General features: G+C 38.1%; 2 protein-coding genes across 2 annotated transcripts; both read right to left on the bottom strand.

The window, feature by feature from the left end:
- Positions 1-1017: 1017 nt before the first annotated feature.
- Positions 1018-6886, bottom strand: LOC126794090 (probable serine/threonine-protein kinase At1g54610). The gene is made up of 7 exons (XM_050520734.1): positions 6209-6886; positions 5831-6115; positions 3771-4088; positions 3323-3550; positions 3036-3136; positions 2834-2954; positions 1018-2370 (listed from the first exon to the last, which is right to left on the bottom strand). The coding sequence occupies exons 1-7, from the start codon at positions 6506-6508 to the stop codon at positions 2044-2046; spliced, it is 1680 nt and encodes a 559-aa protein (XP_050376691.1). The 5' UTR covers positions 6509-6886; the 3' UTR covers positions 1018-2043.
- A 5978-nt stretch (positions 6887-12864) lies between these two features.
- On the bottom strand, positions 12865-15550 carry LOC126794100 (ubiquitin-conjugating enzyme E2 27). The gene is made up of 5 exons (XM_050520747.1): positions 15195-15550; positions 14683-14731; positions 13924-14083; positions 13630-13719; positions 12865-13415 (listed from the first exon to the last, which is right to left on the bottom strand). Exons 1-5 carry the CDS (start codon positions 15373-15375, stop codon positions 13308-13310), a joined length of 588 nt encoding a protein of 195 aa, XP_050376704.1. The 5' UTR covers positions 15376-15550; the 3' UTR covers positions 12865-13307.
- Positions 15551-15959: the final 409 nt, after the last annotated feature.

Genomic DNA, 15959 nt, shown 5'->3' with positions numbered 1-15959 from the left:
TCGATGACTTCTGAGTTCTGATCACCTGAGTAGGAGATAGATTAACATATAAAGTACAGCCATAACAGTCAAGTGAAATACAATATGTGAAATAACGATGTGATTTAAAGCTTCATTCCCCAAGCCATCCTACCATTCCTACAAAATTATCCTTCGTAGGAGATGATCGAATATATTCTTTGGCATTGAATATAGACTTATCATCCCTGACTGTTAACTGCTTAATCTTTGAAAGAAACAATAGAACTTCAGGGTCTATGCTAGATGGCTGCTCCTTCATTTGTTTCATCATAGGTAAGATTAGTGTGTGCGAAGGCAGTAGCAGAACCATACATCTATTCCATGTCAGATTCTGCGTGTTGGCTTTTCCTCCACCCACTCAGGAACTATATACCCAACATAGTAATAGGCACAAGGTTCTTCACTACAGCTTATCAAATATTCATTACTATATTAAACATTTAAATATGTTAGGCTGTGAAGCGATAATAAACACAATCTTGAAGCCAATTCCTGTTTATTAAGCAGAAAATTATGGAATGAGCAGCTAATATATAGAGTAGGACAACATATCTAGGCTCATCACTCATCAGCCTTATCAGCATTCCCACTGCTAGCTTACTTTAAGATTAATAATGGTCATCATCTACAATATACAATCTAAGTTTTCATTGTTACTGAGTAATTCCAAGCCAAGTACTCAAATTCTTCACCACCAAGAATATCACTCAATCATACAACTTTGGAATCATGGAGATCACTATATAATCCTAAACGCTGGTCATAAACATGGGCAACAGATAAAAACAACATTACAGAAGCATAGAAACATAATCAAAAGCCAACAACATGTACTTTCTCTTTCCAATATACCCACACTTCATGCCTCAAATGGAGTCCATGTTTCCCGGTGAAAACCCCCTTCCCACTATTGAAAACAAGCAATGACAAATCCAAATACTCGTGGAAGCATCAATCCCCCTGAGTACTCGTTATCATCTGCATTCCGCGAAAGTAACATCAACCATTACTTATCATTCTAAGCATACCACTTAAATCACAAGATCTAAACTCAAATTTCACACTAGCTAGCAACCACAACAAACCACATTCCAACTACACTCATCTGGAACTATCCAAAACACAGAGAAACTGGATGACACTTACAATCAATATAAGCTCTAACAGTTCCTAAACTTCCCTCAACAGCCTCCAGACACTAACTGCAACAGGGCTTTTATACATTACATACATTCCTTGAGGGCTCGAGGCTATTCAGGCTAGAGACCAGAATATCGGTTATGGCTGTTCAGGTTTTGGAGGCGAGCCTTGAGCCCTAGTACATGAGATTTTGGTTTTCCAAGTGTAGCCAACTAGCCACAGAGCTTGTCCAATAGTACAGTCTTTTGTGTGTCGGAGTAAGTTTGGAGACAACCTTGCATTGATCCAAGTCAGAAATATTTCATCCCTCTTGATCCAACTGATATAGGCAGGGTCTTCTTTATTCTCTTCACTAGTCGTCAGGAATTGTGGTGGACACGCTCTTCTCCTTCTGCGAGATTCAGCATATCATAAGCCTCCAGAATTGGGATGAACATGGACTACAGGAGTAGATAATTATAGTAGGTCAGTTCGACTGGCATGAGTTGAGGCGCCGGAAATGAACAAGGTTGGCGATGATGATGACTCTCTCTGTCATATCTTGGCTAGGGATCCATATCATATTTGGACTAGGAGAGTGACATATTAGATTGAAGAATAAACACTGTAAAGTCTTCAACTTTCTGTACATGATAAGTGGAATCTCCACTTCACTAAGTGTCCCGGCAGGTTCACTGTACTGTTGATTTGACAGCGGAACGCTTATACAAAGTGTTATCTTACAAGTTACAAGTTACAACCAATGGGAACAATGAAGGGGGAAAAATGCATTCAAAAACCAAGCTGAGCTTGCCAGAGAATAAAAACCCTAATTTGAGGGGGAGAAATGACATGAATTATGCATTCTCTACTTTCAGCTTTCAAAAACCCTCGGAAAATTGATTATTTACTACGGCTAAATAATAGATTCATCGACAGCCCTATCGACGAGGGCTTGAACGCCTGGATAAATTTTCGGGAAGGAGCCCTTGTTGGGTTTTCTCTGTTGGTTTTCCTCCTTGAAGATCCCCCAACCGCTCCCATGCTTTTGACAGATCCTGAAGATTTTGTGTTGAAAACCATCGATCCGAATGAAGCATCACTTGTGATAAATGATAGAGGGCCTTTATGTGATGCTTCTTGGGGGTATCCAACAGCTCCATCCTGATGTGGGGGTGGAAATTTCTCACTCTTGCTCTTGGTGGTTGTTTGTGTCATTGCTCTCCACCTCTGGAAATCAGCAAAGAGAAACAAATTTACATAACATGTTCACTGAAAAACAAAGTCAAATATCGAGACTTGATGATGCCACAACTGCCACTCTAGTTCAACTGAGTGTCCTTGTGGCTGCTTCTCTTTTTACAATTAAAATATAGAACAACATCATATGAAGAGTAACTGCAGGTGGTATGTCACAATGGTGCTCATTGTAAAGGAATATGATGCTGATACAATATGATCGACCACATTTTTTAACAGTGACACTATATTGACATGGATTGAGTGCATGAATTAGAAGACTATTGTATAGTGCATTCTAACTTCCTATAGGGATTCAGATTCATAATTCAGGATCATGTCCAAGATACTAGTACTAACTTGACAAGCATACAGGTTAGATCTTGATGCAACTAAGAATACTGTTACAGTAAAACTGTAGATGTGAAGGAGAGAGATAGATGTTTTAACATACGTCTAAGTTTCCTTGATTCTCTGCATTAGCTTCTGGAACTGGAATTGCTCGACCAGCTCGGTCACGAGCTTTGACTTTTTTTGGAGCATCAGCATTAGGCTTCCCACTTAGACCTCTTTGCCTGGGCATAATATATATTATATGTCAGTATATGTCAAACGAATCCATAAAATATAATCATAGAGAAGATTAAAAGTTAGACCTTCTAGACTCTGCATCTCGTAACTTTACATCCATTTCTTTGCTGGGACGATATTTTGGTAAACTTGATGGCTCACAAGCAAAAGGCTCAGTAGAAAAAAACTGTATCCAGATCACAAAATATACAATTATATAAATTTTACATTTAAGAAGATATATGGAGCAGACACTACGGTCAAAGAAGTTCTTTAACTAATCAGCCATCTTTTGGTAAATAACATCTCTAACAAGTAACAACAATAATACTTTCCTTGGAAGTAAAATAGGAACGAACTATAGAATGCTTACTTCACTATTTAAAGCGGCAGTGGCAGTGCCTCGTCCATGAGAGTCTATTGAGAGAAGAGACTCAACCAAAGGTAGGGAAGAAAGTGGGAAGTCCTTGAACGTTTCTGCCAAGCAGCGTTTGTAAGGCTGCTGTGGCTTAAAAAGTGTTGCATTTGGCAATTTGTACTTTTTCCAGTAATCCTCAGATGGGGACCCACATAACTTGAATATTTTATGCAGTTGTTCAACCTAAAGAGGAAGATAATTTGAAAGGTGTTTGTGAGACCTGAAGATCATATATCAAACTATAACTTGACTATAAAAATGTACCACATCTCACAACAATTATTACAAAGAGTGGATTAGTTTATGACTTTTCAAGATACGAAACGACTCCAAAATGAGAACAGAAATTTCAGTACGCATAACCTTAAAAAGGGCCAGATTGAAGACAAGGCAATCATAATACCTCTGTCCGTCCTGGCATAATAGGCTTCCCAGAAAGCAACTCTGCCAAAATGCAGCCAGCACTCCAAAGATCGACACCAACTCCATAGAAAGTGGCCCCAAGAAGAAGCTCGGGGGGACGGTACCAGAGAGTAACAACCCGACTAGTCATGGGTTGCTTCAGTCGAGGATCAAAAAATGTAGCCAGTCCAAAATCAGCTATTTTTAGAACTCCTTCATTGTCAATTAGCAGATTAGAACCCTTGATATCACGGTGCAAGACTCCATGGCTGTGGCAATGCTCAAGTCCGGACAGTAACTGTTTCATATAGCACTTGACCTGCCACAGGGAATATCTTGAGAAACAATTCGGCCTCTAAATGTCATATTTCTGTGTATGTGAATCAGAAAGCCTGACGAACAAATTCAAATGGTGTAGGAAGCAACATTCAAGCAGACCAAAAAAAAATGGCTTGCGTTACTGTAAGAAACAAGTTTAAATCCGTATATTATTTTTTAACAAACTGCACCTTCAGGTGGAGCTTTTCAAATAAGATAAAAATATGACATAATTTAGTCTTGTCATCATGATTATGGAATCATATCTTCTCTCATCACAATTAATTGCTCAAAAGCATTTGTCTTCATGAACAAGGGAGTTTATCAATAGTGACACATTAGCCTTATAAGCCTGAATATGGTTGCAAGACTTCCAACTATATTCGTACACTATAACTAATTGCCAATAAACAACCGTCCTAAAAACATGGGAGATTATCATGATTGACACGGCCCAATAATATTGTTACCCATCTTCTTCAGTAAGAGGGATTTTCTTAAAAGCTGACATCAGGCTGGTGGCAATCAGGGGTACTCTACGATTTCATGGTGACATGCGGAATTATAGATGGTAAACAAAGTCAAAATTGAGAAAGTTCTTATGCTCTGCAACTTCACTACCTTATAAAACACATTTTACTTTTGTAAAGTGAAATGATTAATTGAATAAGAAACTACTGAGCTCAAAATTGAGAAAGTTCTTATGATCTGAAACTTCACTACCTTATAAAACGCATTTTACTTTTGTAAAGTGAAATGATTATTTGAATAAGAAACTACCGAGCTCAAGATCACAAAACTATACTACCAGGAAATAGTTACTCTCAAACCGGTGGTAACAACTAATGAAAGAATGGTGCAGGAGCTCATTTTCCTCATGACAATATGTTGTAGTTCATAGGAAGGACCGAGGCAGAGTTGCCAGTTTGGTACCTTTAAATTATCAAGTGCCAAGGAATTGATAAACAAAAACTGACATGCACGTTACTTGTACTATTTACCACATTCTGACTGTGTTTGCGTTTCAAAAGATGTAACTTTGAAACACTAAGATAGAGTTTAATAGGTAGGAAGGTGGGAATATTAAGAGTTAAGCGGAAAACAGAGTAGATATAGAAATAAGGATTGGAAGGAGAGAAGAAAAAAAGAAAAGAAAAGGAAACTCAAACAATCTGCAGAAAATATTAAAGATGTTAATCATGGTGGCGTTTCAAGTAAACTTATAATAGCCACACATGAAATCAAATTTGAAAGTATAACTTTGAATTCATTTTCTTACTTCCCATGTACGATACATCCAAACAATAAAAACAAACAAGTTCCTTTCTTCTCCAGAGCTTCTAATGCCTCATCTCACCTTTTTATGTAGGCTTAACACGGTGATGTGAGCAAGGAAAGTTCCTGAATATAAATAACCCTAAATGACATAACCCTGTAGCATCTTAAATCATAAAAACCAGGAGTTCCAAACCACCAGATATATGGGACCCAATCCATCCTAGAAAAAAGCCTCATCAAAAGCTCAAAGCCTCAAATGCAAGCAAAACAAAAAGGACGACTCCCACATAAAGTTCCAAGATACAAAGGCAAGGTAGACAACACATCCAAACGCATAAATACAAGCTTGAAAGGTAGACACCAAAAAATGTAACTCACTTGCGCCCCTTACCCACCCTACAATTCTTCAATGGAATCTGATCAACAACATAAAACCTCATTGAAGCTAAAACAACCACAATGTACCTGAGGCTGGGTGAACTTGATCTCCGTCGAGGCGGCTAGGCCGGAGAGATCATGCTCCATGTACTCGAAAATTAAGTAGAGACTACATGACATTCTTGAAGTCACTAGACCTTCCAGCTTGATCACATTGGGATGGTCAAGTTTTCGCAGCACATTAATCTCTCTGGCCATGAATTTCACACTCTCCGGCTCCAAATTGTCGAATCGAACCTTCTTTAATGCCACAATCTTCCCAGTAATCAAGTCTCTAGCTTTATATACATTGCTATAAGTCCCTTGCCCAATCTGAACACACAACCAAAAAAAATGAACACAAAATTTGAGCTCAAAAAAAAATAAAAAAGAGATCTTTGAATCGAAATTCCGGCAAGAACTCACCTTTGATAGCTTCTCGAAGGTGTTGGCCCGCCGCGGCGTCCATCCCTGGATCGCGTCGCCGGCGACGGCCAACAGCCACGACGGCCAGCCTTGCTGGTCAACCTGAAACGGCTTCCGCCGCTCAATCACCGGAAAGTCGCCGGTGTGATTCACTCTCTGCCTCTCCACCGCCTCCTTCCTATCCCTGCCCACAACTCCGTCGGTGGTCACAGCGGTGGCGGAAGGCGCATCGATATCCCGGCTGTGATTCCGCCGGCGACGACTTCCACCGGAGGCGCCCTTGCCTAAAACGCAGCCCATCGCTCAGCGGCCGGAGCTCCGGCGATGACGCATTCGAGATTCCGGGAACAGTCCGGCGTCGTTTCAGCGGCTAAAGGTCGAGTCTTGGCGGTGGTGCATGGATAAAAACGCCGGCGAACGACGCCGTTGTGTATGAGAGAAGAAAAGTTGAGTAAAAATGGGTTGTTTGGATTTGGGTTTTGAGTTTGGGGATCAAAACTAATAGCTGGAGCTCAGTCTATGAGTGTGAGACAGATTCTGAGCAATTCTTTAGTTAAATGAGTCATGGATTTTGGGGTTAATTACGGTAATGCCACGGCGCTGCCAGAGTAGGATCCAGAGATTTCAAAGGTTGAAGACTTACGGTATTTACCGCGGGCGGGAGAAAGAGGGAGAGAACAAGAAGAAGAGTTGCAGAGAAAGAAGAAGAAGAAAGGTGACATAAATGGTTGGGACCATCAAACGATCAAAGTCAAAAACCAACCCAAGAAAGCTACTTTTTTCACTTGGTTCTTTTTTCTTTTCTTTTGCGTACGAATATACCATGGTTGATAAAGAATGACGACTCTCCCTGTGAATCAATAGTGTTTTCTGGGTCTTCTGCAAGGTCAGGCATTGAAATGTATCTGCTGTAGTTTTATATAATTGCATTGGACTTATGGGGTTTAAGTTGATTAATTAAAGATTGAAGACTTGTATTTGATCGATTTTTCTCCATTTCTTGGGTTGTTTGCGACCTCTATCTCGTCACTGAATGTGTTTTTAAAGTGCTTATTTTGATTGTGGACAATATAACTACTAACTCGATTTAAGTTAAACGCTTTCAATTGTATTTTAAATCTAATAAATTCAAACAAACATTTAAAATCACTTATAAATTAAAGATGTGACAACGAAAGGATATTAGAGGAGATAGTAGAGGGTTAAACTCTCTCTTTTAGTTTCCTTTGATATATTATGAAACATGCTCTTAACATGTATGTTGCAAGTATCAATTGATCACAAGTTCAAATTGAAATAATAAACGGTTGACGAAGAGGGAAGGTATCTTCTAAGTTACACTTGATTTCAAGTTTTCAAATTTCAACTACCTAGATGGTTGGTTTGGACTATGATGTTTAGATGGAATAAAGTGGAATCTGTAGTGCATGAAGCCATCAACTACCCTAATCTCAAAATTGAGTAAATTGACATTCCAATCCAATCCTAATCCTCTCCAACTCTAAACTAACAAGACACAAGAATAGTGGTTCCTTTGGAGTAGGGGCCGAACGGCTGAATTATAAGGTTGAGACTTGAGAGTGAACAGTTTAAAGGGTTAGTAACTTTCTACAAAAGTGAAAAGAGTTATCAAAGAGTTGGAAATCAATTATACAACTACCCTACCAAACACATTAAAAATGATGTGAGCGTTGGATATATGCATTTACTGCTACAAACAAGAATAAGGGAGCAAAACTTGGAGTTGAAATGGATCCAGTTTGGGGTAAAGAAGCAAACTTCCGCAGGAGAAGTGTAAAATCCTCACCAACTGTACTCCTTGCAATTATTTAGCACTTTGAATAGCAAGGAGGTCGAAGTTAGTCCACCAAGCACTGAAGCACATATGCTCGGTCTCATGGTGTATCGGAAGATTATTGAGTTCGTAATAACGGAGTATTGTTTTTATGCTTGTGTTTTACCAAAAACTATGTTGTTGATTTTCTAAAAAAAAAACTATTTTGTTGATGGAAATGGACTAAGCTTGAAACTATAATATAGAATGTACATAACAAGAAAACTTCAATTAGACAAATATGATCGAGTTCTCAAGTTATAAGGATATAATTCATTTAGTGAATATTTTTTAATTCTTTTTGAAAAAGAGATTTTTAATAAAAAATTTCGACCAGGGATCTATCATCTATGATCGATTTTAGAGAAGAACGGTATTTTTTTTTAATACTCCTCAATTCCTTCTCAAAGATGATCTTTTAATACTCTTTAACACTAAGGTGGTGGTCTCATCACGCATGGAAGTTTAGAAAGTTGATGGAAGAATCATAAGAAATTGAACCAATTGACTAGAATGATAGTTTTAAATTCAAAGTGCCGTGATTGAATGGAAATTGGACTTGTCATTGACTACAAAGTATGTCGACGACTCAGAACTAAAACAAATGGCAAACAACAGAGGAACAACTGTACCGTATAGTACTCTTTCTAGAAATGTATGCAGTTTTTCTTATATCCTTGTAATCACAGAACATACAATATATTCATTTGATGAATCATATGATATGAGTTAGGTAGAACAGGATATTAAAAAAAATATGTTAAGATATGTTTCAGTTTCATGACCTTCCTCTTCGATTACAGGAATGAGACTACTACATAGGTGTACGTCCAGTAATCTCTTTTCACATTCATATATTACTTTAAGTTTCTTTATTTGTTTGACCAAAAAGACAAAATGTGATTCAAGTTTAATAATCTCTCTATAAGAAGTTGTCAAAACAACGATGTTTGAGAAATTGTCCACACACAAACATATTGAAGACAAAGACGCAAATATAATTTATTTGGAAATGCATGTACTAGTCAATTTGGCACAATTCAAACTCCAGCTTGAATATAAACCTTCACGACACTTGGGCTGAATTATTAATCTCTCAAACTTGCATTTGCATACACGCCTATCATTTTCTATGCGTTATTATTGAACAACAAGGCAGCTTTGGAAACATCTAAATACAATCCTCAGTTTTCACTTATAGGCAATGTACAAACAAATAGCCAACAAATAATGTGATTGGGTAACGGCACAAGGAAAACAAGTGATTCACCTCTGAACATTTGACAATGCAGTCTTCATGAAAAAGATGGAGGCAGTGCAAGCGAGTAATCATCAGTTGCTGCGCAATCCCTTTTTCTACACCATCTAAGTGATCAAGGCTCTCTCTACAAACAACACATATATTTCGTCTAGTAGCATCTTCCAAACAATCAAGTCTAACTTTCTCCCGACGTTCTAAAGTAACGACTTTTGGTCTTCTCAATTTGATTCTCAAATCCTCAACGGCACATGTCAGAGGCGGTCCGGGAACGTCGGCAGCCTCGACTGCAAGAAATATTTTATTAATAATAGTTTGATGCTCAACTTTGTTAGGATGTGATGAGAATTTGATTAGGAAAGTAGATCCTAGTTGTATTTGGTTACTCTTCCTAATTGGATATGGTTTATGTCAAAATTTATTCCTTTCAGGAATATTTTCTTTTCTAATATGAAAAAATTTTGGTTTTCCTATGACCAATTGGATTGTAATTGGTGTGTCTATATATAGGAGACATACGTAGTTAACCAAGTTGTAGTTGTCATGACTTAGTTCGTGGATGTGGTCATCAGGGTGTGACCATCACGGTAAGGTGGATGCAGTCATCGACAAGGGAGTGTATATCTCTTGTGTAAGGGAGAAGAGATGTCAAGGGTGAGGATAGCTCTTGAATGAGGGTGTGTTCTTAGGAAATTCTATGAGTGTGGTTGTACATAAGTTATGGTTTTTGGTTATGGGATTTAGCTCAAATGTAGCTTGTACTATTATATTTCTCATAGTGAAGAACATGGTGTCTCTCAGAGGATGTAAGCATAGGTTTATGCCGAACCTCGTTAATGTTGGTGTTCTCTTGATGTTTGTCTTATGGTTTGTTTACTTTTCTATCGGTATACTCTGTGAGTCATGTTGAGAGAGATCTTAATTCCCTAACAAACTTTTGGGGACGTCAATGCTGGTAAGAATCCCAGACAACATCCATTTTTGTTTTCTCCTTTCAGATGATAACAAGAAATCATGGAGTTTAATCACAATTATCTTGTCCTTTACGAGGCGAAAGGGACGATCATAAGTTATATGTCTAGGACTATCGTAAGGACGGCTTCCAGTAATCTTGAAGAGCAGAAATCTGATCATAATTAATCATGTTGCTTGGAATTACGCTCACCTTTTCTATGCAAGAATTGGGTACGTGCTAAATCTCTGTTCAATCTCACTGGACATGCTTGAAGAACTGATCAATAAATAGGAAGCATTAGAAACTTTTAGTAGTTGCAAAGACCCAAGGTGTTCTGTAACATAAACCAAATGTGTACCAGATCAGGAAGACATATTCAAGCAACTGCATTAGTAATAGTTCAACGTCACGTCATTATGTAAACTTAATTTTGTACTAACTTTTGATTTAAAACACAGCCTTTCTTTCTTTCTTTTTAAATATTTATCCTAAACCTTAACCAGCACGCAGGCCACAGCTCTATGGAACAGATGCAAATGTAGTCAATATTGGACTCACATCATATTGAATTTTAGCATTTTCGAAACATGCATATCAAGGAAGGGAAGGAAAGAAGGTAAAGAAACAGCAAGTACAAAGTATAGATGATTGCAACCAAACAAACAGGGAAAAAGAACAGACACAGAAGACAGCAAGCCTTACTTACAAAGATCCGAATCCAACTGGCGTTGTGCGGACGATTTAGAGTTTGTTTTGGGGATCAGGAGAAACGGCGCTGGATTGTTCGTGGTGTTGTCCTAACAATAGAAAAGAGAAGAGAGACTTATGAGAAGTTGTTGCTGTTCCATTAAGGGATCTCTGTTTATAGAGAGGATTACAAGCACAATAGGATTGAGTATAACGTACATATCCTATTCTAATGGCACATCTTTGAATCTTACTGACTAACACAGCAAGGAGAGAGAGAGATAGAGAGAGAGAGAGAGAGAGAGAGAGAGAGAGAGAGAGAGAGAGAGAGAGAGGACAGCAATCGCCAACTGGCGTCGTCTGGATGACTTAGGGCTTGTGTTGGAGATGAATATGCTTCATCTATATATCAAAACAAAATTTGTACTCTGTTGTTTTAAGGAGAACTATAACAAATATAGAGAAAGGATAGAGAGATCATCTCATTCATTGATAGCAGTCTATAAATCTAGAAGAAGATTTTGTAATCTTCATATAAGAACTAGGAATCTATCTCTACTTCATAGTTTTACTATTAATTACTACATAGAACTTGATCATCACATTCAATTCATCAGTTGCTGCGCAATACCTTCTTCTACACCATCTAAGTGATCAAGGCTGTCTCTACAAACAACCCATATATTTCCTCTAGTAGCATTTTCCAAACCATCGAGTCTAACTTTCTCCAAACATTCAAAATTAACGACTTGGTCTTATCAATCTGATTCTGACATCCCCAATGGCACATATCAGAGGCGGTCCGGGGACGTCGGCCGCCTCGACTGCCAGAAATAATTTGTCAATAATAGTTCGATGCTCAACTTTTAGGACGTCCATGCTGGTAAGAATCCCAGACAACGTCCATTTTTGTTTTCTACTTACAGATGATAACAACAAATCATGGAGTTTAATCACAATTCTCTTGTCCCTTACGAGGCGAAGAATATTGGGACGATCATAAGTTATAGCTCTAGGAATATCGTGAGGACAGCTTCCAGTTACCTTGAAGAGCACAAATCTGATCGTAAGTGTTGCTTGGGATTTCATAGGGATTGCGTTCACCTTATCTTTGAAAGAGTTGGGTGCGATATTTCTGTTCAATCTCACTGGACATGCTTGAAGAACTTATTAATAAATCGGAAGCATTAGAAACGTACATTTAGTAGTTGCAAAGACCAAGGTGTCTACAAATGCAATAGACATGTATATGTACATTGTTATGTAACATAAACCAAATGTGTACCATGTTTGCCGTTTTGATGGGATCGAGGTGCACATGTTTGAAGACAGTGTTGCATCTCTGGACCCAAATCGACCAAAGCATGGAGGAAATGAAAGTAGCAAGGTCTTTAGGGAACTGGGAAGAACTAAACGTCTCAAGCCATTGTGTAATAGAGGTAATGGACTGAGTAGAAACTTTGTAACCAGAGGGATGCGAGAACCATGCCGCCACCACCCATGGACATGAGAAGAACATGTGCTCCAAGGATTCAGGTTCAGAGTTGAAATTTGACAAAGGGGGCTATGAGCAATGTGCTTTTTGAATAAGTTTGCATTTGTGGCTATTGCATTATGGGGTAGATGCTACAGAAAGAGTTTGATCTTGGGTTGGAAATCTATCTCCAAAGCTTTGATGAAGGAGAGATGGAAATGAATGGAGCTAGAAAGGGAGAGTTTGGAGGCTAAGTGTTGGTGTGCCGATTTCACGGAGAACATTCCATTCTTTGTCGAGGGCCACACTAGAGAGTCGGGGATCGTGCAAGACCGTTCTTAGAACATTCTTATAACTATCTCACCGAACAAACTCCCACCTTATTTAACATTTCAAAATTGAAAGCATAAATATGATAACGCTGCCCATCATAACAAACATAAGGAAAGGACTGAAACCAGAGGAACATGATTTGCATTTTAACCAATCAGTCCATGAATTGAGGCGTATAGTACTCGCGACTGATAATTCAAACAAGCACATTTGCTTGCCCATTAGTCCATTACAACAATTGGATTCAGTACACCACCCTTGCAACAAGAGCTGCTTACGGAGAAGCAAATCATTGTTCATACTACTTATCGCAGAAGAAACGAGGTTAATAAGGATTAAAGAAACCAAGTCTGCAGGAATATAAGAGAAAACAAGAAAAGATAAGAACTGAACCAACAAATCCTTGTATCCAACTAAACCTTTATGTCAGTATAATTCCCAGCCGCTTAAGGTTGGGCGGCATATGTAAATATATATACTAAATTAAGGATGATTCTGCTGTAGCTAGCTGTTGTCATCTGTGAAACCTTTTCCTTGGCCATATAAGTTTTTCCCTTACTAACCAGAGCAAAGAGTTTCAAGGGCCAAGTTCTCATCCCCACCAACAGTTTCCAAGGCACTCCTTGCCCGACCTTCAGGAAAGCCCATCTCTACTAGTCTTTTTACCTGCAGAAAAAATAACTAGCTTAGAGATCTCCCATAGAATTATTTCTTCACTGTGAGTTGTTACTAAAATTATTGCTCAAACAAATCTGTCACTCATTTCAGTGGAATTGGAATGAGTAAATTTTCAATCTTCCTACAGTGAATCAAGTTGCAAGATGTATCTGTTCTACCAAGACAATTAAATCAAGCAAATCAAAGGGAATGTCAGACTGACCTTTTCATCAATCCCAAGAGATGAGGACTTGGCAAAGGATTCTGTCCAGTATCGTGCTGTGCTGACAAAAGTCTGATAGTCTCTCAGATACTGCATTAATAATATGGAGGCAAATACCAGAATGAGAATCGTTTATGTAACTTAAAGATGAACAAATAAACAAGAGGCCTCATCTAAGCAATGATGGAAGCAATTAGTGACAAGTCTGAAACTCTCTATGGAGCAACTTCACAAAAAAGAACCTAATATCAATTGAAGGACATTTTGATAGATTATAATAGAACCAAAATATACCTGTTGTGCCACCACAGCATCTTGAGGATCATCGGGTTGAGGAGCAGAAAGTAACGCTTGTACAGAAAGAAGTGCTGTTTTTAATGTGAGAGCTGGGCTCCATTGATCCTTCAAGATATCCAGACAAATTGCTCCACTTTGACTGCTGATATTAGGGTGCCTTCAAGATGAATATACTTAAACAAATGAAATTTTTTACAATCATGATGCATATACTTAAACAAGATGCTGATATTAGGGTGCCTTCAAGATGAATATACTTCAACAAATGAAATTTTTTACAATCATGATGCATATAACTATAGTTAATGAGTATTATCTTACAGCTTTACTTCATAAATGATTTAGTATTTTTTACAAAATTACTGTCTAATGTTGATTCAATATTAAACCTTAAGATAAATCCCCAACTATTGAAATCTTACACCCGAAGCACCAAAGTTCCCAACTTGTAGCTCACATTAATCAAAGAACTCACTAGTATATATACTTAATCCATGCTACATGCAACCACTTGTTGCTTAACTTCAATGTTCATGGACAACATAAAATTTAAAAGAAATAAACCACTAATTCAATCAGAACGTGAAAATCATCTCCTACTTCATGATATTTCGGGGCAAGTTTCTCACTGTTATATGGCAATATGCTAAGCAAACTTTACGTCTAAGAACAGCTCATATAATATCTCGCAATGTAGACCATATACAGAAACACAAACAAATACTAGGAACAGATATCAGTATTAGTTCAACTTACCAGACTTTGGTTGTGAACTGCATTTTGGGAGGCTCAAAAGGATACGCATCTGCAAGAAACACCACAGACGCACGAATATGTCAGCAGAACAGCTACCCTACCCTTTTGCATAATCAAAAGCAATCACTACCCTAATTTGGTGCCACTTTTACCCACCTCATCCAAACCAAACATCCTGACAGACACCAAATAAACCAACACAACAAAACCAACACACAGAAATTAAAAAACATAACTTGATTTCAGCAATTCAACACTTGCCAGCCAACTCTCCCCTAAATTTAACACTACAACATAAACCTCATGAACTAAAAGTAACATTATTTGTTCTGCAAATGGGGTTTAATTCAAAACCCTTCGAACCTAACAACCTCACTACAATAAAATAAAATAAAAAAGCTCACTTCCAGCCATATTAGTATCAAAAAGTCTCCACCTTTACTCAAGAAACACAAACAGAACAAAACGCCCTTAAATTACAGAGAACACTGCAAATCATACAAGACTCGAACCTGGCAATGCGATATCGATCTGAAAAGTGCCACCTTCATAAGGAGAACTAATTGGGCCGGGTATGGTTCCAACTAAGTGAGCCAGATTACCATCGCTTTTGGGGACGACTTTGATACCAGAGCGCTCAATGTCTCTGCTGCATTCCAAAAGCTCCTTCTGAACCCTAGCAAAGTCGACCATCTTCAATTGAATTGCTTGCAGAGAAACCCTTTGAGGTGAAAAGGGTGAGAGACTCAGTTGGGTTTGAGGTAGGAGATGACAGATAATCGAATAAAGCTCCAACCTTTACCTCTCTCCCTCCCTCATATTGAGTGAGATGCCTTACTTGCCCTTTGTTATATACAGAGAGATAGTGTGTTTGATTTGCGAAAATTAATTGCAAGGGGAAGAGGTTTTTCTTTTCGTTTTGGGAATCGGAAAAGGATGGATATTAATTCTGACAATTATTTTCCTTTTCCAAAAACAAAAAGGATCAAGTATTTGCAACAAATTAGAAAATGATGGCCTACCACTTTTACCAAATGACAGTGCTGATAGAAATTGCAAGTTAGCAAACCAAAGTTTTTTTTTAACCACCGAACTTTTTTTAAATTAATTTAACAAAGAATGTGGGCAAAAAATCTGACCTCTATGTCTGATAAATTCTAACAAATATGATAAACAAAAACGCAATCCGACATGTGTACACCCACACATGCAAAACCATAGATATAAAAACACTAGCAAATAGCAAACCCTCAGCCAAGAAACCATTAATCAAATGA

Source organism: Argentina anserina, chromosome 5, assembly GCF_933775445.1.
Source record: "Argentina anserina chromosome 5, drPotAnse1.1, whole genome shotgun sequence".
Taxonomy (NCBI): Eukaryota; Viridiplantae; Streptophyta; class Magnoliopsida; order Rosales; family Rosaceae; genus Argentina; species Argentina anserina.
Note: the sequence above shows the minus strand (reverse complement) of the source record. Positions and strands in the feature narration are given on the sequence as shown.

Bases quoted from the DNA above. Each gene is read 5' to 3' on its own strand.
- LOC126794100 (XM_050520747.1), bottom strand. From the start codon at position 15,375: ATGGTCGACTTTGCTAGGGTTCAGAAGGAGCTTTTGGAATGCAGCAGA. The intron at 14,732-15,194 runs GTTCGAGTCTTG...TGTTTCTTGCAG, and splicing joins GATCGATATCGCATTGCCAG to ATGCGTATCCTTTTGAGCCT. The intron at 13,720-13,923 runs GTATATTTTGGT...TTATTAATGCAG, and splicing joins ATGCTGTGGTGGCACAACAG to TATCTGAGAGACTATCAGAC.
- LOC126794090 (XM_050520734.1), bottom strand. From the start codon at position 6,508: ATGGGCTGCGTTTTAGGCAAGGGCGCCTCCGGTGGAAGTCGTCGCCGG. The intron at 3,137-3,322 runs GTAAGCATTCTA...ATCTGGATACAG, and splicing joins CTGCCGCTTTAAATAGTGAA to TTTTTTTCTACTGAGCCTTT. The intron at 2,955-3,035 runs GTCTAACTTTTA...TATTATGCCCAG, and splicing joins CGAGATGCAGAGTCTAGAAG to GCAAAGAGGTCTAAGTGGGA.